Consider the following 21,940-nt stretch of genomic DNA (forward strand, 5'->3'; position numbering starts at 1 on the left):
GTCAGTTCCCCTCTGGTGGCCTCAGAAGCAGGAGCTCTGCTAAAGCAGACCAAAGCAGAGCTGAGCAGTACCTTAGAGAAGCCTGGTGGCTGGAGAGCGGCTGCTTGGTAGTACTGGGTGGAGGGAACCCAGAGAAGGAGATCCGTGAGTGAGGGAGCCAGGTTTGCCTGGAACTTATGTTGGGACCCCGGAGGGGGAGTTTTCTGTTGTGCTTGGAAGTTGTGTTTTGGGAGTTTAATTATTGTTACTAAACCGGAGGACCGGGCGAGGCTGTAGGGGTGGAGGAGGCCTCAGTAGGAGCCCCAGTAAGGTGGGGGTGCTCTGAGCGCCAGGGAGGGCGTTGTAGTCGGCGTGACAAGTGTGAGTAGGAGCCTGGTGCAGGCTGTGCGGGCACGGGGAAGAGACTGTGGTGCGGGCTACGAGAGCACAGGCAAGAGGCCCAGTGGGCAAGGGCGCAAGAAGTGTGGCACGAGAAGCGCGAGGGTGCGAGAAGCACTGTAGGCCCAGTGGGCGTGGGCGCGAGGGTGCAAGAAGTGCAGCACGAGAAGCGTGAGTAGGCCCAGTGGGCAAGGGCATGAAAAGCGTGAGGGCGCGAGAAGCACGAGTAGGCCCCAGTGGGGCATAGGCCCAAGAAGGCGGGTCTGGGGGGCCAGGTAAGGCTAAGGCCGCATGAGCCCCAACTGTGAGAAGCCCGAGTTGGGCATACAACCCTAGAAGGGGTCTGGGGCCAGGTAAGGCTAAGGCCGCCTGAGCCCCAACTGTGAGAAGCCTGAGTCGGGTATACGACCCTAGAAGGGGTCTGGGGCCAGGTAAGGCTGAGGCCGCCTGATCCCCAAGCATGAGAAACGCGAGACTAGGCCTGAGCGCGGGCAAGGGCGTGCAGGAAGTGCGAGACTAGGCCCGGGCGAGGCACGGGAAGTGCAAGCAAGGCCCAAGTTGGGCGTATAACCCTGCAAGGGGTCTGGGGCCAGGTAAGGCTGAGGCCGCCTGATCCCCAAGCATGAGAAATGCGAGACTAGGCCTGAGCGCGGGCAAGGGCGTGCAGGAAGTGCGAGACTAGGCCCGGGCGAGGCACGGGAAGTGCAAGCAAGGCCCAAGTTGGGCGTATAACCCTGCAAGGGGTCTGGGGCCAGGTAAGGCTGAGGCCGCCTGAGCCCCGAGCGTGCGAAACGCGAGGAGTGCTGGAAGTGCGAGTAGCGGCCCGAGTCGGGCGAGGATCGAGGGGCATGGGCGCAAGTGTGGGTAGCCACGAGACATTTGAGAGGTAGGCCCCAGTGGGGCGCTGCTTGGAAGGGGGAAGCCCCGAAAGGGGGCGAGCCCAGTTAGAAGCCCGGTGAGGACAAGGAGTCCATGAGCACAAAAGAGCAGGCCCTGGGAGAGGGGGCACGCATTGAGGAGCAGGCCCCGGGAAAGAGGGAGCACGGGTATTGAGGAGACCCTCTACGGAAGGAACTTTGGCAGACAACCAGGCCAGTCCTGGCGTAGCAAGGTAGGCACCGTGTCAGCATAGAAAGAAAAGGCAGCTTCCCCTAAACACTTAAAAGTTCAAAGACGTGGCAGGTGAGATTGGTGAGAGTGCATTTGGACACCAGCTAGACACGGTAGCCAGGGGGCGCTAGGGGAGATCACGGCACCCCTAAGGGCGTCCTGCCACAGACCCGTCCACCACCACTCTCTGGATGCAGCCCTCCAGCCAGTGTGCAACCCATCTGACTGTGTAGGCATTGGCACCACAATCTCTTAATTTTTTAATGAGAATGGGGTGAGAGGCAAAGTCAAAGGCCTTCCCAGACTTCAGAAAGACTATGTTCACCGCAACACCTGCATCCAAGGATTTTGTGACTTGGTTGTAGAAGGCCACCAGGTTGGTCTGACAGGACCTGCCTCTAATGAACCCACGTTGCTTGCCCCTAAGAAAATACTCCCTTTCTTGCCCCTCACAGATGTGCACCTGGATAATTTTCTCAAAGAGCTTTTCCAGGACCAACGTAAGACTAACAAGCCCATAATTTCCTGGGTCCTCCTTCCTCCCTTTTTTGAAAATGGGGACCACACTGGCTTTTTTCCAGTCCTCTGGCACCTCACCAGAGCACCATGAGTGCTCGTAAAGCTGTGCCAGGGGTCCTGCAATGACCTCTGCTAATTCCCTCAGCACTCTGGGGTGGAGATCTTCAGGACCTGCTGATTTGAACACATCTAGTCCCACCAGAAGTTCCCTGACTAGGCCCTCACTGACCCTGGGCCTTGCTGCACCTCTCTTGGGACCATCGGAGATCCCAGTGAGGGGGATGACCTGGTCCCTGCTCAGAAAAGTGGAGGCAAAGCAATTGTTAAATATGTTAGTGTTGTCATCTGCAGAGACCACCAGATTTCCAAACGTGTCCTGCAGAGGCCCCATGTTACCTGGAACCTTCTTTTTACCCGCTATGTATTTAAAAAAGGATTTCTTGTTATCCTTGATTCAGGTTGCTTGTCCCAGTTCCCTCTTCACCTTGGCCTTCCTAACAGTTCCTCTGCAATCCTGAGCACATGAAATGGAGTGCATCCTCATCAGGTTTGTGGATGACACTAGGTTGGGGGGAGTAGTAGATATACTGCAGTGTAGGGCTAGGATTCAGTGTGACCTAGAGAAATTGGAGGATTGGACCCAAGAGAAATCTCATGAGGTTCAACAAGGACAAGTACAGAGTCCTGTACTCAGGACAGAAGAGTTGCATGCACCAGTACAGACTTGGGATCAGCTGGCTAAGCAGCAGCTCTGCATAAAAGGACCTGGGGTTTACAGTGGACAAGAAGTTGGATAAGAGTCAACAGTGTGCTCTTGTTGCCAAGATGGCTAACAGCATCCTGAGCTTTATTAATAAGGGTGTTGCCAGCAGATCGAGAGATGTAATGATTCCCCTCTATTCTGCACTGTTGAAGCTACATCTAGAGTATTGTGTCCAGTTTTGGGCCCCCCACTACAGAAAGGATGGGGACAAGTTAGAGAGAGTCCAGTAGAGGTCATAGAAGATGGTTAGGGATCAGGTCACATGACTTATGAGGAGAAGCTGAGGCAACTGGGCTTATTTAGTCTGGTGAAGAGCAGACTGAGGTGGGATTTGATAGCAACCTTTAACTGCCTGATGGGTGGTTCCAAAGAGGATGGAGCTAGACTGTTCTCAGTGGTACCAGGGGAAAAAACAAGGAGAGGTTTAAGTGGGATAATGGGAAAAACCCTCACACTAGGAAGGTGGTGAAGTACTGGAACAAGTTTCCTAGAGATGTGGTGGAATCTCCATCCTTGGAGGTTTTTAAGTCTCAGCTCAACAAAGCCCTGCCTGGCATGATCTAGTTGTGATGGTCCTGCTTTGAGCAGTGGGTTAGACTAGATGATTGCCTGAGGTCCCTTCCTACCCTTATTTTCTGTGATTCTATGAATCATAGATTTTAAATTATACAGTGAATAGATGGCTGTAAAAAATGAAACCCCTTCACAGAAACAGTAGCTTTGTTGTTCTACTCTTGACAGCACAAAGTTAAACACACCTAAGGCTGTGTGTAGACTTGTAGACTGTTACTTATATCTGGTAATGTATATTACTAATAACCTATATTTTCCTATAGCCCTTTTTAGGACTCAGGCCATCTTCTTCTGTCACAGCAGTGCTTTATAAGTTATCCTTAAGAGTAAGATTATGCTGATAGTATCATAGTACTCTGACCCATGTGTTACAAAGATTTATTTTTGCAATTAGTTTTTTTAATTGTTAAAAATAGGGCTGTTGGAGGTAGGAAAGGATTAGCTTCTCCTTTCCTGTCATTCCCTATGAGCATAACTAGGGGTGGAAAAAAGGGCCATGCAGTCTGGGCACCAAGTTATGAGGGGTGCCGGAATTGCCCCCCACATCTGCAGAGTCCCTACCCAGCATTCCTTTTAGAAACTCCAAGTGTCCCCAGCTGCTGCTGCTTTAAGAGCAACCACAAGAGGTGGGCAGAGCATATATGCCTACAGCAGCAGCTCAGCTGGGATTGTTGAGTTTTGATATGGGTAAGAGTGCTACCTCTGAACCTGGAGTGCCCCCTTTCCAACCCAGTCTCTCAGATCCCAGTCTCTTTGTGCCTACTCTCAGAACCCCTACTCCACTCTCTGAACCCATCTGCACTACCCCTTCTCTCAGATCCTGTGCCCCCTACCCCTGTTCTCAGAGTCTGTTCCTTCTCCTTCTGTCAAAACCTGTGGTCCTCACAACCCATGCCCCATCCCCATCTCTTGCAGGGTTTGCCCTAGTGGGCAACTCTGCTTGTTATGTCCCATCACTCCCATAGAAAAATATATCTCTTCCTACCATTTCTTTCCAAGACAAATTCTTCTCCTCCCCCCACTTCCTGCCCATGTCAGGTTTTTAATAGTTCTCTTGCAATAGTATTCAGAAGTTCAAGTAATCTTGTTCAGAGATCTTAAGATCTGAATGATGATTGACCTGCTTCACACAGGCCAAAGAATTACACTCAGTAACTTCCATATTAAGCTTATAACTTCTGGATTAAATATAATTGTCAGTAGATGTCTATACTTAACGTATAGCCTTCAGTTCAGGGAGAATCCACCACAGTTTCAAACAAGCCCTTCTAGTGGTTAATTACCCACACTTAAAAATTTGAATTTTATTTCTGTTCAATTTTTCAAAATTTAGCTTCTGGCCATTAGAGCTCATTTGTGAATTCAGCCGACTTCAGCATTCAGGCTTTTGGTTTATGGTCCCCAAAGGCTTTATCTCTGGGTGACTTGTAAATCCTTCACTTGATCTTTGAGTAAAGACATGATCTCAGATTCAGTTAATATATTAACCTATCAAATTTGGTGATTACATTAGTAGATTTGTACCTCTCTTCTTCACCTCACCTTGGAGGTATCTTCTCTGTGTTCAGCCCTCTTTGAATATCCCCTCTTCTGTGAAGACTTCTGTTTAGTTGCCCTGTTGACTCCCATTTCCTCATCCATCAAAATGTGAACAAAATGTTTTGTTTATCTTAAAATTTATCCACAGGTAAACACAGGTAAGCTATGATTTTGGAACTGTCTTAATATACCTCTCATCTTTTTTTTATTAGTAGCATTTGTCTTCACTCAGGTGAACTTATTGAATATACTCAATTTCAAATCATTATTAGGTGGTAAGAGGAACATTGTTTTTTGGAAATGAGGCATATCACCTACATATGGTGACATCAACAGTAGCTGGGAAATGGCAGGCTATGAAATTAAATTCTTCACTATGCAAAGACCTAGGGAACAGGTTTTATGTATGTCTCCTGTTGATCTGTACTGCAGTTTACATTCTGTTAGAGACCAGAAAGAAACAACTTTCTTGATGAATGACTCCTAGAAAGACTTTGTGCCTGTTGGTAAAACTAATGGTTTATTTTTGGGTAAGGTTTTTGGAGTGATGTCTGGATGAATTTCTCCTTTCTAAAATGTACCAGAAGGGTTCTCCATCCCAAGGCACAGAATAGGACAACTGTCAGGTTTAACTGAGAGAAGTAACTATGCTGCCCCCCTGCACCCCCTGCAACACATTGTTCTCATTGTCCTCTTCAGGGAAAATATTTCTTCTGAAGAACTGTAAGTCTGGAACTGAAGACGGACAAAGTTCAGATGGTGTAGCAATATCAATGAGAGTTCAGGGATACCGGAGATAGGAAAAGTCCTGTCTTTGGTTAGAATTTGGCTGCAAGTATAGGGAGAAACAAAAAATGAAAAACCTTTAGAACCATTAGTTAGAAAATGAAAAGTTAGTTAATCATATCATAAGGCATAGCTATAAGGTATTTCTTGGTAGTTACTATTGCACAAAGTGATACTCTAAAGTGACTGTACATTAATACTGAACTGTAGTTATAACTGTAATTTGTATCAGTGCCATTTGAATCTTTGACATTGGAGAGGATTTCAAATTATTCAAATGATTTATCTTATTCCCAAGATGCATCTTACAGTTAAGGATTTTGTAAAAGTAGATATAATTTTCTCAGCTGTTAAAATAGCTGTGGCAACTCACTTCCTTCATGAAACTCAGAAACCCTAATTCACATCAATAAGAATGCTATTTCGCACTCATGTAAAAATGAAAGGATTAAAAAGAAAATAATAATATCCAAGGCGGAACTATCTTCTTGGTCAAATGCTAGATTTGATTTTGTCTTTCTATTAATCAGTCGTAAGTTCTTTGCTGTAAATACTGTGCATTCATTATGTTGTGCATCTCAGATCCGGCTTTCAAACAGAGATTAGTATTAATATAAATAACAATAATGATAAGTATCATAATATTCTCAGCGCTGGCCTTAAGCCAGGAGCAATCCTATGGGAAACAAAATGGGAAAATAATAATTCTCTGCATTTTGTTTTACTTTGCAAAATATCTATCCTTAGAATATGTGCTACATTAGTATAACAAGAAGTCACGAAGGCTGCTGTATGTATCATGAACCTTTCATTTTTAAATAAGTAACAATTATTTTTTTAATGCTTGTGATTACAGTGTTTCTTTTGCAGATCTATCAGGTTCCTTCTGAGGACAAAAATGCACATAGACATAATCTGCATTATCCTTAATAAGATAAAATTATAATGAATTATTTTTATTGTTTAAGAAAGAGCAAATGTTCCTGAATTAGCATCTAGCATATGTCTAACTTCACAAGCTCTTACTAGCCTAACATTATTATTCCCTTGTTTAATAATTTTTTATAAGCAATGACCTATGCTTTTACATATTTTTATAGCGTTTCATAGACTTTTTTCATGGACATTAGGGCTGGAAGGGACCTCAGAAGATTATCAAGTTCAGTCCCCTGCCCCAGGGGAAGGAAGTCAGCTGGGTTCATAGGATCCCAGCAAGAGAAACATCCAGGTTTCTCTTAAAGGCATTCAAAGTAGGTGATGGAACCACCTCCAGCAGCAGGCCCTTCCAGACTTTGGGCGCTTGGACAGGAAAGAAATTCTTCCTTATGTCCAGCCTGAAATGGTCTTGCACGAGTTTATAACCATTCAACCTTGTCATCCCTTGGGGTGCTTTGGTGAACAAACATTCCTCCAGATCCTGGTGAACACCCCTTATAAACTTATAGATGGCCATCAGATCACCCCCGAGCCTGTGCTTTTCCAGGCTGAAGAGTCCCATAGCTCTCAGCCTCTCATCATAAGGTCTGTTTTCCTGACCTCTGATCATGTGTGTGGCTCTCCTCTGGACTCTCTCAAGCTTCTCCACATCCTTTTTGAATTGTGGAGCCCAAAACTGGACACAGCACTCCAGCTGCAGCCTCACCAAGGCCGAGTACAATGGGAGAAGGACATCCTGGGATTTGCTTGAGAAGCATCTATGGATGCAAGCTAGCATTTTGCTTGCTTTACTAGCTGCAGCATCACATTGAAGGCTCATGGTTATCTTGTGGTCAAACCTGACCCCAAAAATCCCTCTTATCCATAGTGCTAGTCAGCATAGCACTGCCGAGCCTATAGACATGCTGCAGGATTTTCTTCCCAAGATGTAGAACCTTGCATTTTTTGGTGTTAAACATCATCAGGTTCTCGTCCGCTCATTTCATGAATCTGTCAAGGTCAGCCTGGATTACCCCCCTGTATTCAGGTGTGGATGTTTTACCCCAGAGTTTGGTATCATTGGCAAACTTGGCCATTCCACTTCTGACTCCAGTGTCCACATCATTAATGAAGAGGTTGAACAAAATAGGTCCAAGGACAGAGCCTTGAGGGACCCCACTGGTCACAGAGCACCATGATGATTGACCACCCTCTGTGTCCAACCACAGAGCCAATTCCCCAGCCAGCAGATCATGGTGGATCTGAGGCCACAGTTGGCCAGTTTTGCCAAAAGGTGATCATGGAATACCAGATCAAAGGCTTTTTTAAAGTCAAGATATATGACACCAATCTCTTCCCCCTTCTCCAGGTGATAGGTCACCTGGTCATAAAAGGAAATGAGATTGGTCAAGGACGACCTACCTGCAACAAACCCGTGCTGGCTATCCCTCAGGGTGTTGCCATTGGCCAGTCCGATAAGAATGATTTCTTTGATAATCTTTTCTAAGACCTTCCCTGGGATAGAGGTCAGGCTGATGGGCCTGTAGTTTTCTGGATCCACTTTCCTCCCTTTCTTGAAGATAGGCATCACACTGGCCTTCTTCCAATCATTGTGTACTTCACCAGAGCACTAGGAGCTCTTGAAGATCTGTACCAGGGGCTGAGCTATGATGCAGGCCATCTCCTTGACTACTCTGGGGTGTAAGTTGTCAGGGCCGGCTGACTTGAAGGTGTCCAGCCTCTCAAGGTGTTCCTTCACGAAGTCGGCATTGATGGAGGGCAAGGAACCACCCTCACTTAGGTGTCCCTGTCCCATAATGGGCAGGGGCATCCCATGGGACTTGTGAAAGACTGACACAAAATACCCATTTAGTAATCTGCCTTTTTCCTGGGCGTCGGTCATCAGTTCTCCCTTATGGTTTAGCAGGGGCCCAATGTTGCCCTTGCTTTTCCTCCGGCTCCCCACATATCTAAAAAAGGACTTTTTATTGTTCTTGATATTTCTAGCCAGTTGGAGTTCCATCACAGCCTTGGCTTTCTTGGTTCACTCCCTGCAGGTCTGGATCAGTGTAGAGTATTCCTTCTTGGAGGAATCAAAAAATGTTCATGGTGGCACAAAAGGTACATCTGTTTGAAGCCTCAGAGTAGATTTCCATGCTACAAGGCTGCTAATTCTCCAAAACAGGAATTCCAGTCCTTAACAAGGCAATAATAATTACTTTCCAATTTGTGTAAAAGATGGAAAAAAGCCTTGATGATTATGTGGCCCTCATGATCATTTTCACTTATATTTGAAGGAAGAGAGGAAAAGAGCTTGATGCTAAGTGGATGCTTGTTACTTTGAGTCTATACAACTTGTCACATATATGTGAATATGTGTATAAATTATAAATACATTTTTTCAGAGTCATCTTTGTGAGGTTAAATAAAGGCCTTTCTTGCTGTAAGACACTGATATTTTACTTTGTGTATATTTACCGTTCTTCCTATGTCCTGTTCCTGCTTCCTTGCATTAGTAACAGTATCATATCACAGTACTATTTTGTGGTTATAGTCAAATACAACAATCTTGTATAGACTAAACTATTTATGAAATATATTTTGCTGTTTGAAACTAATTTTTTGTTCTGGTTATTGAGTGAGAAACTGCTGACGTGTGGTTGAATTCTGAAAGACATTTTTGGAAGAAGTTATGTCAAGTTGTATAGGCCAGTGTGCATATCATCCTGCCATGTCCTGGCATGAGAGTTGTATCTGAAAACACGGAGCGGGGAGCCCCTATGGGAGTCTCATGCTTCCAGATGTGTGTTACAGGAATCACTTGCAGGAGGATTCCCTGCTCCCTGACACAGGGGGTGCATCTGGGAGAGGAAGTGTTCTTTGTATTTCAATACTCTTAGCACACTCTCATACACACACAAAAAAAACCTTCTAATTTATTTCAGAATATATGCTATTTTAACTTGGACTGTTTTATACAACTTGTTTCTAATGCCTCATTTTGAAGATTTAAAGGTTTGGGCATTTTTCCTTTTAGAAATCTGCTTGGACATTTCAGATATAGTTTTCTTTTCCACTTACTAAAACAAATGAAACTTTACTTTCGGCTTTGGGTTTGCTATTGCTATGTAAAGTGGGTGAGAACTCCTGAAAGTACCTACATGGCTTTAAGCATTAAAACATTAACAACAATAGAAAGGCACTTTTGAAAATTCCAGTCTGCAACCTGACTTGTTTTTCTTTTGGATATTCATGATATTCCTCCAGTGAGGAAGAGTCTGTCTGATGAAAACTTAGGCAGTCTTCTAACAGTCTGGAATAACATGATGCTGTATTGACAAAGCATGTTCAGTGTAGACACAGTTATAATGACAAAACTGCTTTATATCATCATTATAAAAATAACATCATAAGGGAAACAAGATATTTCAGGAAAAGTGTTGTGTTCCCCTACAACTGTGTCAGTACTAGAACCTTAGAATCAGAGAAAATTAGGGTTGGAAGTGACTCCAGGAGGTTATGTAGACCAACCCCTGCTCAAAGCCGGACCAGCCCTAACTAGTTCATTCCAGCCACAGGTTTTGTCAAGCCAGGGCTTAAAAACTTCCCAGGATGGAGTTTCCACCACCTCTCTAGATAACCTGTTCCAGTGCTTCACCACCCTCCTAGTGAGAGTGTTTTTCCTAATATCCAATTTAAACCTCCCCTGCTGTAACTTGAGATCATTGCTCCTTGTTCTGTTATCTGCCACCACTGAGAACAGTCTATCTCCATCCTCTTGGGAACCACGCTTCAGCTAGTTAAAGGCTGCTATCAAATCCCCTATCAGTCTTCTCTTCTGCACACTATATAAACCCAGTTCCTTCAGTCTCTCTTCGTAAGTCATGTGCCCCAGCCCCCTGAACCATTTCTGTTAGCCTTCTTAGCAAAAAGAGCACACTGATGACTCATTTCCATCTTATTGTTCACTGTAACCCTCAGGTCCTTTTCTGCAGAGTTGCTGCTTAGCCAGTCAGTCCCCAAGCTATGGGGGATGGGATTCTTCTCTTCTAATTGCAGGACCTTGCACTTGTCCTTGTTGAACCTCATGAGATTTTTTTGGGGGGGGCAATCCTCCAATTTGTCTAAGTCACTGTGAATCCTAGCCCTACACTCCAGTGTATTTACTATATGCCCCCTTTCCCCCCCAGCTTGGGGTCATCTGAAAACTTACTGAGGGTGCAATCCATTCTATCTTCCAGATTGTTAATGAAGATATTCAACAAAGTTGGCCACAGGACTGACTCCTGGGGCACTCCACTTGATACTGGCTGCCAGCTAGACATTTAGCCATTGAGCCTGACAATCTTGCCAGCTTTCTAATCACCTTACAGTCCATTCATCCAACCCATACCTCAGTTTGCTTGCAAGAATTCTATAAGAAACAGTATCAAGGTATGAAGTCAAGGTATATTACAACCACTGCTTTCCCCACAACCTGCCACTAAAGCTATATCTGTAATGGATTGTATTTCTTCGCACCCGTGATCAATGTAACTATGCTGGCAGAAGTCCATGCTATGGAACTTGGCCAAGAAAAGGGAAAACTACCTATAATTCAGGTTTTTTTGAAAATATAATTGTGACAGGGATCACACTTGCCTTTGATCAAGTTACTTTTGACTGATTGTGTTTTGTTTTCTGGCCATATTTTTCTGTTTATAGTGTCATAAGTACCTCAAAGTTCTCTCTAATCCAACTCCCTGCAAAGATGCAGAATTCACTATTCCTAAGATAAGTAGATCATAAATAATCATTTTGAATTTCTTATAAGGGAGCTCCACCTCCAACACAACTAATAGATATTAAGCCTGTGAGAATAGGAAACTGTTCAATTCAGTTTAGGATTCAGATTTGGCCAATTCGGATGCCGATGATTTGATTCAGAGATTTGAATCACTTTTCCGATTCGATTTGGCTGAATCAGCTTTGGAAGATTTGGAGCCGGTTTGGAGAAATTCGGAGATTTGGCCATAGAGTATAATGGGGAATCAATGAAATCGCTATAACTTTGTTGTCATTTGGATGATATAGATGAAACATACAGGGATGGTAGACTCTGCAATTTGGCATGAAGCCTGCCAAGTTTCAAGGAGATATCTGCAGTTTCTGGGAAACTTCACCTTAAAGTTCTAAAAGTAACACTCATGTCACGTGTGTGTGTTAAGCCACAGGAGGGTGAAAACCGAAGGGGTCATAGCTCTTGCTGAAGCCACAAAGCTTGCCAAGTTTCAAGGAGATAGGTATAGGGATTTCTGGGAAACTGGACCTCAAGCTGCTGTCAAGAAAAACTGATGTCACGTGTGTGTGTTAAGTCACAGCAGGGTGAAAACTTCAGGATTGGTAGCCCCTGGTGAGACCACAAAGTCTGCCAAGTTTTAATGAGATAGGTTCAGGGTTTTTTGGGAAACTGAACCTCAAACTGTTGACAAGCAAAACCCATAACATAAATGACACTGTGTGTGTTAAGGCACAGGAGGGTGAAAACTGCAGGCCTGCTAGGCCCTGCTGCAGCCATAAATCCTGCCAGCTGTCAAGAAGATAGGCACAGTGGTGTTCTGGGACCCTGCACCTCTGGCTGCTAACAGGCAAAACTCATGACCTGGGTGCTTGTGCAACTGTGTCTGTCTTGGGGCACAGGGATAGGGGGGAAACTACTGCAGGCCTTGATGCTAGGCCCTGCTGTGGCCATGAAGCCTGCCAACTGTCTGTCTTAGGGCACAGGGGGGTGAAAAAAACTACTGCAGTCCTGTCAGACCTTGCTTGAGCGATGAAACCTGCCAGCTGTCAAGGAGATAGGTGCAGGGGGGTTCTGGGAACCAGGGACTAGCCAGGAGGCACCAGAGGTGCTAGGGCCCAGAACCTCAGTGGTAGGCATTAAGGGGGTTCTGGGAGCCAGGGATCAGCCAGGAGCATTGATCCCCTGGAACTTCTCCATTTGGTTCTCAAGTTCCCTCACTATGGGGATCACCTTGCTAAGGAGGACATCGCCAGCACTAAGGGTCTTGGTGGCCTTGAGGAAGGGCTTGAGGACCACTAAGATCTGGAAGATGGTTCCCCACTCTAGCTCTGTTCAGGGGGCTGCTGATCCCCATCTCCCCAAGCAAGGCCATCTCGTGGATGGCCTTCTGTTGCTCCACCAGCCTATTGAGCATCAGGTATGTGGAGTTCCACTGAGTCTCCACATCCTGCATGATTTTGTGCTACAGGATGTTCAGGTCTGCCTGTTTCTGTCACAGCTTCTTGCCCCACTTGATGCTGCAGTGGAAGTAGCCTACCACTTTCCTGCATTTTGAAATCAGCTGGCTTGCAGTGGTAGTGGTGGCAGTGCCATCACTGGCAGCCCTGTCCCCCCTCTAAGGCATTCCTGACTATAAGGTACAGCCTATATGCCACACAGTGGATGCCAACAAAGTTGGCATCATGGACATCCTTGACCATTGGCCCCATTGTCAGTGACCACGAACCCGCAGGTGAGCTCAGCCTGCCCAATGATCCACCCCTGCACTGTGCAATTCATAGCCCCCACGATCTCCCCTGCCATGTGGGACTTATCCAGCACTTTGGCTTGGAGAAGATCCCACTGATGGCCTAACTAATTGCACCAGTGCCCTGTGAGGGAGAGGTAGGCATGATCACAACTCTGGCTGCTCCAGATGTCTGAGGTCAAGTGCAAGGCTACCTGTGGTCCTGCTTTGTGCAGCTCCTCCCTCTAGTACTCCCTGCATGCCTCATACAGGGAGGGCACTACTGTGCTGCTCAAAGTTATGCACGCGGGCACTTGGTCAGATGGGGGTCACAAGTGCCATGAGCCACCTGAACCCTGGCCGCTCAACTAGGGAGAAGGGCTGGATATCCAGAGCAAGCATCTCCCCAGTGCTCTGGGTGATCTTGCTTGCCTTGGGAATGTGCCCTGCTCTGACTGCAGCTTTTCTCCACTGCTCCAGGGTGGCATGCCTCTGCTTTGGGAGGATGGCTGCTTTGGAGTGAGCGGCGGACTTTTCATTGAGCACGCTCATACTGGTGCCAGGCGAAGCAGGGAGAACAGCAAGGGGGTACTGTCTCCTGAGATGCAGCAGCGTTGCCATGGTGGTGAAGTGTTTCACCTCCTTGTCCCGGCTGATCTGCCTTTGGCAGTGCTAGCAGATAGCAAACCTGGGATCATCTGCCAGCTCAAAATGCTCCCACACTATGCTACTTGCCCACTTCTGAGATAAAGGTGGGGATGCTGCCTTACCCCCCTCCTCAGCAGGCTGAGGTACAACAGCAGGAGGAGCTGCCTCAGCTGAGCCACTTCCCTCCACAACCTCAACCTCATCCGAGGTGCTGCTTTCTGGAGGAGACGTGGGTCTAGAGGAACTCTGAGGGTTGTGGAGCACAGACTCTGATTCCCCCTCGGTCCCCAGAATTGCTTGTGCCAGGGTGCTCAGGTCCCCTGGTTTCAGCTCCAGCTTCTCCTCTGGCAGTGGGAGGCTCATGCTGGGAGATGACACTGGGGTGGAGGAGACAGTGATTCTGCTGCTGGTGCCTATTTTGGGAATTAGGGAGGAGGTGTAGGTGCAGGGACATCAAGTACAGGTACTAGTCCCACCCCCTTGCTTCCACTGGCAGCAGAAGCTTCATGGTTGCTTGGAAAGAGGATGCATCTATGTTTGGGGGTGGGGGGAAACTTGTAACTCTAGCTCTCCCCCTACCCTGTCTCCCTCTCCTGCCAGAAGACCTGGCACCTGCCTTTCCAGCATGCTTCATATTGATCTTTCCTGTGCTGCAAAAAGTGTGTGTGTGTCACTCCTTTTGTGTTGTGTGCTTTATTCCCTCTGTGTTGCACGCGCGCTCTATGTTGCATGTGTGCACTGGACTCTTCTTTGATTCTTTGATTTAGTAAGAAGTATTAAGAACTATGTAAAAAATGTGTGCTGTCTGTCTTCTTCTCTGCTGTGATGTATTTATTTACTATGAATTATGAATGTGAAGTATGACTCTGTTGTGTGTTTTATTCCCTTTGTGTTGTGTGTGTGCACTGGTCTCTGCTTTGATTATTAATAACTATATGTGGTGTCTTCTTCTGTGAAGTGCTCTTAATGTGAATATGTGACTACTACTCTACTTCCTCTTCTTCTTCTGTGTTGTAATGTGTATCTAAAATAATATATCTCCTAAGACCCTGAGTTCTGTGTTAGTTTCAATCTGAATCTCTATCTGACTTCTGTGTTGTCTGTAGTCTGTATGTAAACTAACTATAATAATATTAATAACTAATAACGATATATAATCTGATTCTAAATCTCTTCTTTGTCTATGAATATCTGACTTCTTCTATGATCTGTGTGAGTGTGTGGAATGCGTGCTTCCCTGTACAGTGATGGATCATGCTGCCAAGGAAAACACTGAGCTTTCTTTTTTAAAAGTATTGCAAAAAAAAAAAAAAAAAGAGAGAGAGAGAACAAATATAAATCAAAAGAAATGAATTGGATAAGTATTAAGTAGAGAGATTATAAGCTAAACTAAAATAAGCTAAACTGAGCTAAGCTAAGCTATATCCTATCCAATCCTTTCTAAGAACAAAAAAGAGCAGGTGACTGACTTACTAGGAAGCAAGCCAGGCAGTCCAGTACCTTTCTGATGCTGTTGCTCACTCAGAACCAGCTCACAAAAGATACAGCAAGCCTTCAGACAAAGGCTTTTATGCTGTTTCTATGTCCCTCCCCCCCAGACACTGTGATTGGAAGGGCAGTCAGAGAGAAGTCACAGTCACTGGCCAGCTAGAGATGTCAGTTCTTTCCCCACAGCTCCCTCTCCCCCCCTGCTCCCCCACCTACTCCTTCTCCCTCTTCTAAGTTTCTGTTTCCCCATAAAGACTTCCCTTCAAATCTCTGAATCACCAAATCTTTTCTGAATCATTTCCTAATCGATTCAGAGTCTCCGAATATAAAATCAGTCAAGCAACTATAGGATCAGTGGTGTGCTAGCCATTTGACAATAAATGGACTGAGAGAGGAATCTCGTGTGCATCATATATGCCACAGCTAAAGTTTTTTCTTATGCTTTACATCCACTCAATCAGCAATCTTCTGACCACAGGCATGATTATAAATGTTATGAGTATAGAAGAAATAATATTCAGGAAAAAATGGATTGTTTAAATTTGATCAAATTCTAGAAAGGGATGAAGTACAAAATACTTTTCCCCATCAATCAACTTAGAGGAAACTTTATCCAATTTCTTGCAGATAATCTATATATATGATTCTAATTTACATGGTTAACCTCAGCCAAACTTTCAAGCTTTTCATTATGAATTAAACTCTATTACTTTTGTGTAATTCATTTTATTCAACAAATGTTCATATTTTTTTTACATTAGAATGTAAATAAAACAATGAGTGTAACAAATTTTAGCATATTTAAATTATTCATTGCAACATTATCTAAGTATATATTCAGTAACCTTTTTCTTCATAAACAAACAGATACAATTTTCCTTTATGGCATTTCAAAATGATTGATTTACATGAAAAGCTAGTCTTTTATTGTCAGGAAGAACAGCTGTACTTTTATGTTTCTGCATAGTTTTCATGTTGGTCCTTGGCTTGATTGTTCTTGACTCAGAGAGGAATTTTTTGAATGTTAATCATTGTTATAACTTAGGGACATTACAGGGTGCAGCAAAGAACAGGTGAGAACATGTATTATTCAACCTTCATCATACTGGCTATAATGCTAATAGTTATTGAAACACAATACAGTGAAGTACTAGTGAAGTACAATTTATCTCTGTGTATAGCAGGTTTACAGATACAGGCTACAAAGGACCCATATAATATGCATGAGATCACTGAACTGGAGCCCTGGCATATTATCAAAATACATATGCATATGCTTTTGTCCTATAATAATTTATTTTTAGTAGCCATGCCTGCTAGCATCCTAAAGTTAGGATATATTTATTTCAAATAAACTTTCTTATTTTTAATTCCTTAGCAATGCACCTGTAAATATTCACTTCATCTTAAAACAATATTTAAGGTTTTAGTCCTGAAACATATTTTTAACCCAGTTTTAAACAAATCCTATTAGTCATTTTGAGTGATAAATCACCATAATATTTTAATTTAGCCAGGGATTTAGATTTGGTTGTTTTGTTCTGTATTTTAAAACAGTTTTATTTTAAACAAAGAAACTTTTAAACTTATTTATCCATTTAAATGAATAGTAATGGTGATTTTTGGCATTTATACACAGTCAGGGATCCTATTCCATGTGTAATGTGACACAGCTACTGAAATAGGCAGTAGGTTGTGCTTTTCCCAGGCAGGCACACAGCTCCATTCCAGTCACCTCTGATTGTGATCCTGAAGAAATGAGGAGAAGAAGCATAGTGTGATCATTTAGTAGTTAGGGGTTTGCTGCCTGGCTAGAATTCCATAACTAACACTCTTTAGGGAAAAATATGTATAGACCCTCATGCCATAAAAATGTTTATGGCAGCACAAAACAACAGCAAATGAGTGTCCATGCCTTTTGTTGTATTACAGTGTGGTTCCATCAAAAGGTAGTAATATATTGTGTTGTCTTGTTGAGGCAGATGTCTATTTGCTTTATGGCGGGAAAGGGCAGGCAGTCTGGAACTTCCCACACTCTCCTGCTGCCCAGGGATGGCACTCAGGTGCTTAAGAGGCCTGGTCCTGTGCATCTTGGAAATTCCTGCGTAGGATTAGGCCCCTCAAGCCCAGGGAGCGCTGCCCAGCTTTCTGCACAGCACTCTCTGGGACACATCTCTGTAAGTGGGGAAAGTTGTGGTTCCCCCTTCCAGAAATTCACCCTGGAGATTGCTGAGGATGCATCATTGCAAAAGAAGAACCAAAATTTTCCCCAGTTACAGAGATGCATCCCAGATATTCCAGGGGTGCATTTCTGGAAGTGGGGAAAGCAAGGCACTCCAGTGTTATGCATGTTCCTGGGGCTGGGGCCACCAATTACCAGTGGGACCACATATTGTACCGGTGTGTCCCTGCTTTCCCCTCTTGTAAATATGTATCCCCAACAATCTCCAGGAACCCCAGAGTTTGCTAGGGGTGCATCTCAGGAAATGGGGAACATGTTGCCTATTGTCCCATGAGATCAATGGTGGGATAACAGAGGACATGTGTTTTGTCTAATGAAGTGGATCAGCCGTGCTGGGATGTATCCTGACACACATCCTCATTTGACAATTTCTGTCTCTAGCCTCAGGATATTGAGTGCACCAGCATTTCAGCTGTCAGCCAGGATCTGGTCAAAACACGGTTGGAAAAAGAAACTAACTTTTAATGAAAATATTGGATCAGAAACTGTCCTAGTATAGCTAATCAGCATCAGTAATAATCCTTTATTGAGGGACACTATCTTCAGAAAACTTGCTTTCTGAAAAGAAATTTTCCATATCTGATATATGACTGATCATATAAGAGCTATAATTTCAATAGAGAACAAATAAATATGCAAACATTTCTAGAGGAAACAATTTCATATTTTTACTTCTTTCTTTATGAGGTAATTTATCAACATTTTCATATTGAATTCTGAGCATTACTACAATTTATGTAGTCAGTTTTATGTGTAATTAAGAGCTATTCCTTCCTTCCCTTTCTCTCATCAAGTGGATATTAATATGTTGCATACCCTCACCTTTTATTGTGCATTTCCTCCCAAACAGAAAATATTGAATGTAGTATTTCTGAGATTTTCATATTAGAATGTAATATTTTTTCTCTCTGTACTTTATATTGCCTTTGTTTGCTATCTTGTACATTTTCAATGCCACAAAATTAATTTATATTATAATCAATAATAAACAACCATAACAACTCAGAAAGAGAAGTATTCTTTAAAGTATTATTTTTTTAACTATCAGAGATGCCTGTGCCTTTTGTGGTAACTATCCTTATTGTGTTACGGCAAAGATTTATCTTTGGTATGAAAAAATATGGAAACCTTTATCCTGCATTTATTTTTCTTTAGATTTTGCTACAATTAAGTAATTACTGAAGTCAATGTTTCACTATCTGATGCAAAGTAGCTGAATCAATTGTTAGTCATATTACAAATAACATAATTTGCAGAATATTTTAAAATAATTAATATGCACCCTTTCATTCAAACAGGTCATCAAGCTTGCTTTTGAAGAATTTGAGTTAGAAAGAGGATACGATACCCTAACTGTAGGGGATGCTGGGAAAGTTGGGGATACCAGGACAGTATTGTATGTGTAAGTACATGAGTTAAATATTTTAATATAGAAATTTACTGCCATTCAAAGGGCTTTTCTGTATTACATACATATTTAAATAAGTGATTAAGGATTATGTCTTGCTATAAAGTACCCTTATTGGGTCTCAAAGTCCTAAGCTTTATACTTCGCAGATGCTTAGGAAGTAGGGCATAGGGGGGACAAAGAGAATTTGAAAAAGCAATTAAAAGTAAATAAGCTTTTAATGTACTAAAAACAAACAAACAGGCAAACAAATAAAAAGTCCAGGAAACATAAACATTAATTCACTGGGATAAAACAAGATCCTTTTGTGTCAAAATGCTAATACTTATACACTTTTGCCATTGAATGAATATTGGGTGCATGCAGACATTGTATATATAAGATCCTACAGAAGAGTCACAAAGCACATTATAGTAAAATATGTCAATAGCTAAACAGTAAATGCTGAACCAGTTTGGACCTTAATTATTGTCCACATTTGAGGTCCACTGTTTAAGCAGGATCATTGCAAAGGGACTGTGATTTGGAGAGACATGATATCTGCTGCTTAGCATTGGAGGAGACTAATCCATGAGTTAATGTTTAGGGGCATGTGTACATGTGACAATGTTACAAAGTACACATGATGGACATTTCCCTTTGTGTGGTTTAATGTCACACATTACACGTATGCAAGTTTTGGGAATCTTAAATGAGTTTGTATTGTGTAAGGGAAGAGCAGGAATACCTGGGGCAGAGAGGAAGAAACCAGGGTTTGAAGGGTGCTTCCCTGCAGCTGTCCCATCACCTGGGATACATAGGGCTACAAAGGAACCTTTCTTCTCCCAGTGCTTCTAGAGGGGAGGGGGAAGGAAGGTGAGCTCCAGTATAAAGAAGGACTCAGAGCAGACTCAGGGGCAGAGACAAGAACCAGAAGTTCCTCACCCCGACAGCGAGAGAGCAGAAAGTCCTGAGAGAAGCAAAGAAGCACAAGCAGCAGTGCTGCTTGAAGCTAGCTGCAGATTTGCCACAGAGAGAGACATATCTGTGACAGAATAGCAAGAATGAAATCCAACACTCCAGTCAGCTAGCCCTGTGAGGAGGGCCAAGACGGAGGTACTGTAAATACTGAGATATACAGACAGGTATTTTTATTTTGTTCATTATTTCCATTGGACTGAAGGAGGTGGGAATCCTCCCAGAAAATAGAACAAGGATAAAGCTCAGATATCTGCACCTAGGCTAATAAACTGTTTAGATAAAAAATGTTTTCACTTTCAGAGTCCCGGTGAGGATTAACCAGGACTAAGTTTGTTTTGATTTATGTTAAAGGTACAAGCCTAACAAAAGGATCCTGTGGACTTTTTCTAATGTTATATGGACAATGAGTTACCACCCAGTGGATCAGGAGAGGGTATAGGGGTTGGCAGAGCTCTTGCTATATTAAGGTATCACCAAGGATCATTCATACAATTAGTCTCCCACCCTGGCATCCTTTATTTTCCTCTTTTATCATGGAGACATGGCAGAAAAGAGTGGGATGTGAGGTACCCTGACCTCAAAAGTATCCTGGGAATCTTCTGCCGACTGGCCGCAAACTAGAATTACCTTAATATGGAAGACACATGGAGACAGTTTTACTTGCTAGGACCAATTAATAACTGAATTAGTACTAGACATTTTGTCGTCAATACTCAAGCACTGTTCAAGTACTATACACATTGTTGCAAACTAAAATGCATCCTATTGTAATATAGTTTGAAATGTTGCAACTTGAAACATTGCAGCCATTGGTCAGATCACCTCCCTGGCTGTGAGAGAAGTGGGCAGACTCTGCAGAAAAAAAGGATTGGGCCCCTCGCTGCTCCTGCCTTCAGCAGGCTCCTGCCGCGAGCAGGACACCTGGGGCCACCCACTAATGGGTTGGCTTGCCCCTGGAACAGTGCAGGGAAGCAGCAGGAGGGTGGCTGGGTCTGCTGGTGGCTGGAGAAGGTAGCCTGGATTGTACATGAGGCACTGGGCCACCTGGCTGGGCTACTAACTTCCCCAAGCCTGCCAAAGCTTCCAGTTCACCATGTACCATCCCTGTCACCAGAACTGACCCAAATAGGGTGTGGGGCCAAGGGCAAAACAGCCCATGAATGGCCCCGCCCCCGCTCCAATCCCATGGGCCCTGGACCTAAAGAAGCTGCCGCCGCCATTGGTGAGCAGCTGGATGCAGAGGCATCACTCGGCACAACTCTGCACTGCCACTGCTCTGTCCTGCTCCATGGGGCCCCCAAAGCATGGGGCCTAGGGCAGTCACCCTGATTCACGACCCCTGAGGGATGGCCCTGCCTGTCACCCTCCCTGGCTGCCAGCACACCCAGCCACCCTTGTGCCACCTCTCTGCACTGACCCAGGGGCAAGCCAGCCCATTCCCAGGCAGCCCCAGGTATCCTGCCAGGTGCAGGAACCTGCTGAAGGCAAAAGCAGTGAGGGGCCTGATCCTTTTTCTCTATGGAGCCTGCCCACCTCTCCTATAGATGGCGAGTGAGCTGACAGATTAATGGCACACATTAATGCCCCCTGGCTGTGGGAAAGGTGGGCAGGCTCCACCAAAAAAAATAAAAAGGATTGGGCCCCTCACTGCTTCTGCCTTCAATGATGAAAACATAAAACCCATTGTTTCAATTAAAAACTCACCATTTCAATTTGGGGGGCATAGAATGCAACCATAAGGACTAAAACCACATCATGTATACAAACACCCTAGGAGGCTGTGCTATTCTTTTATTATTAGCCATCATGGGATGCTGAGCATACTGCAGACTTCCTCACTTCATGCCCCTCCTTTTCATACTAATGCTCTAAAACAACAGTTAATTCTTTCTCACATGATTTCCTTACCAGTTGCTTTGGTTTTTAGTTCTTTTTTCTTGCTCGTTTGTTTCCTCATTTTTATCATCCTTAAGATTCTTGTCTCTATTCTCTGTGTTATTTAATAATTGCTTCTTTTTTTGGTTTAATTTGTTTTTGTTGTTTGTTCATTTATAATTTTTGGGGGGGGTTTTTTTTTTTTGGTTTTGTTTCGTTGGGGTAGAGGG

General features: G+C 44.0%; 1 protein-coding gene and 1 long non-coding RNA gene across 2 annotated transcripts in view; one reads left to right on the plus strand and one right to left on the minus strand.

Moving 5' to 3' along the window:
• The window catches only part of LOC109300015, a 20,244-nt gene extending 9,977 nt beyond the window's left edge, over positions 1-10,267 (minus strand). The window contains exons 1-2 of the long non-coding RNA XR_002098093.1: positions 10,115-10,267; positions 7,095-7,098 (exon numbers count right to left, since the gene is read on the minus strand). This is a non-coding gene — a long non-coding RNA (uncharacterized LOC109300015). The remainder of the gene's footprint in view (positions 1-7,094; positions 7,099-10,114) is intronic.
• Positions 1-21,940, plus strand: part of CSMD1 (CUB and Sushi multiple domains 1) — a 2,474,714-nt gene that overhangs the window by 1,657,352 nt on the left and 795,422 nt on the right. The window contains exons 12-13 of the mRNA XM_019520340.1: positions 13,023-13,036; positions 18,766-18,869. Coding sequence (XP_019375885.1) covers positions 13,023-13,036; positions 18,766-18,869 — 118 coding nt within the window. The remainder of the gene's footprint in view (positions 1-13,022; positions 13,037-18,765; positions 18,870-21,940) is intronic.

Source organism: Gavialis gangeticus, unplaced genomic scaffold (assembly GCF_001723915.1).
Source record: "Gavialis gangeticus isolate Ggan-Ray unplaced genomic scaffold, GavGan_comp1, whole genome shotgun sequence".
Lineage (NCBI taxonomy): Eukaryota > Metazoa > Chordata > Crocodylia > Gavialidae > Gavialis > Gavialis gangeticus.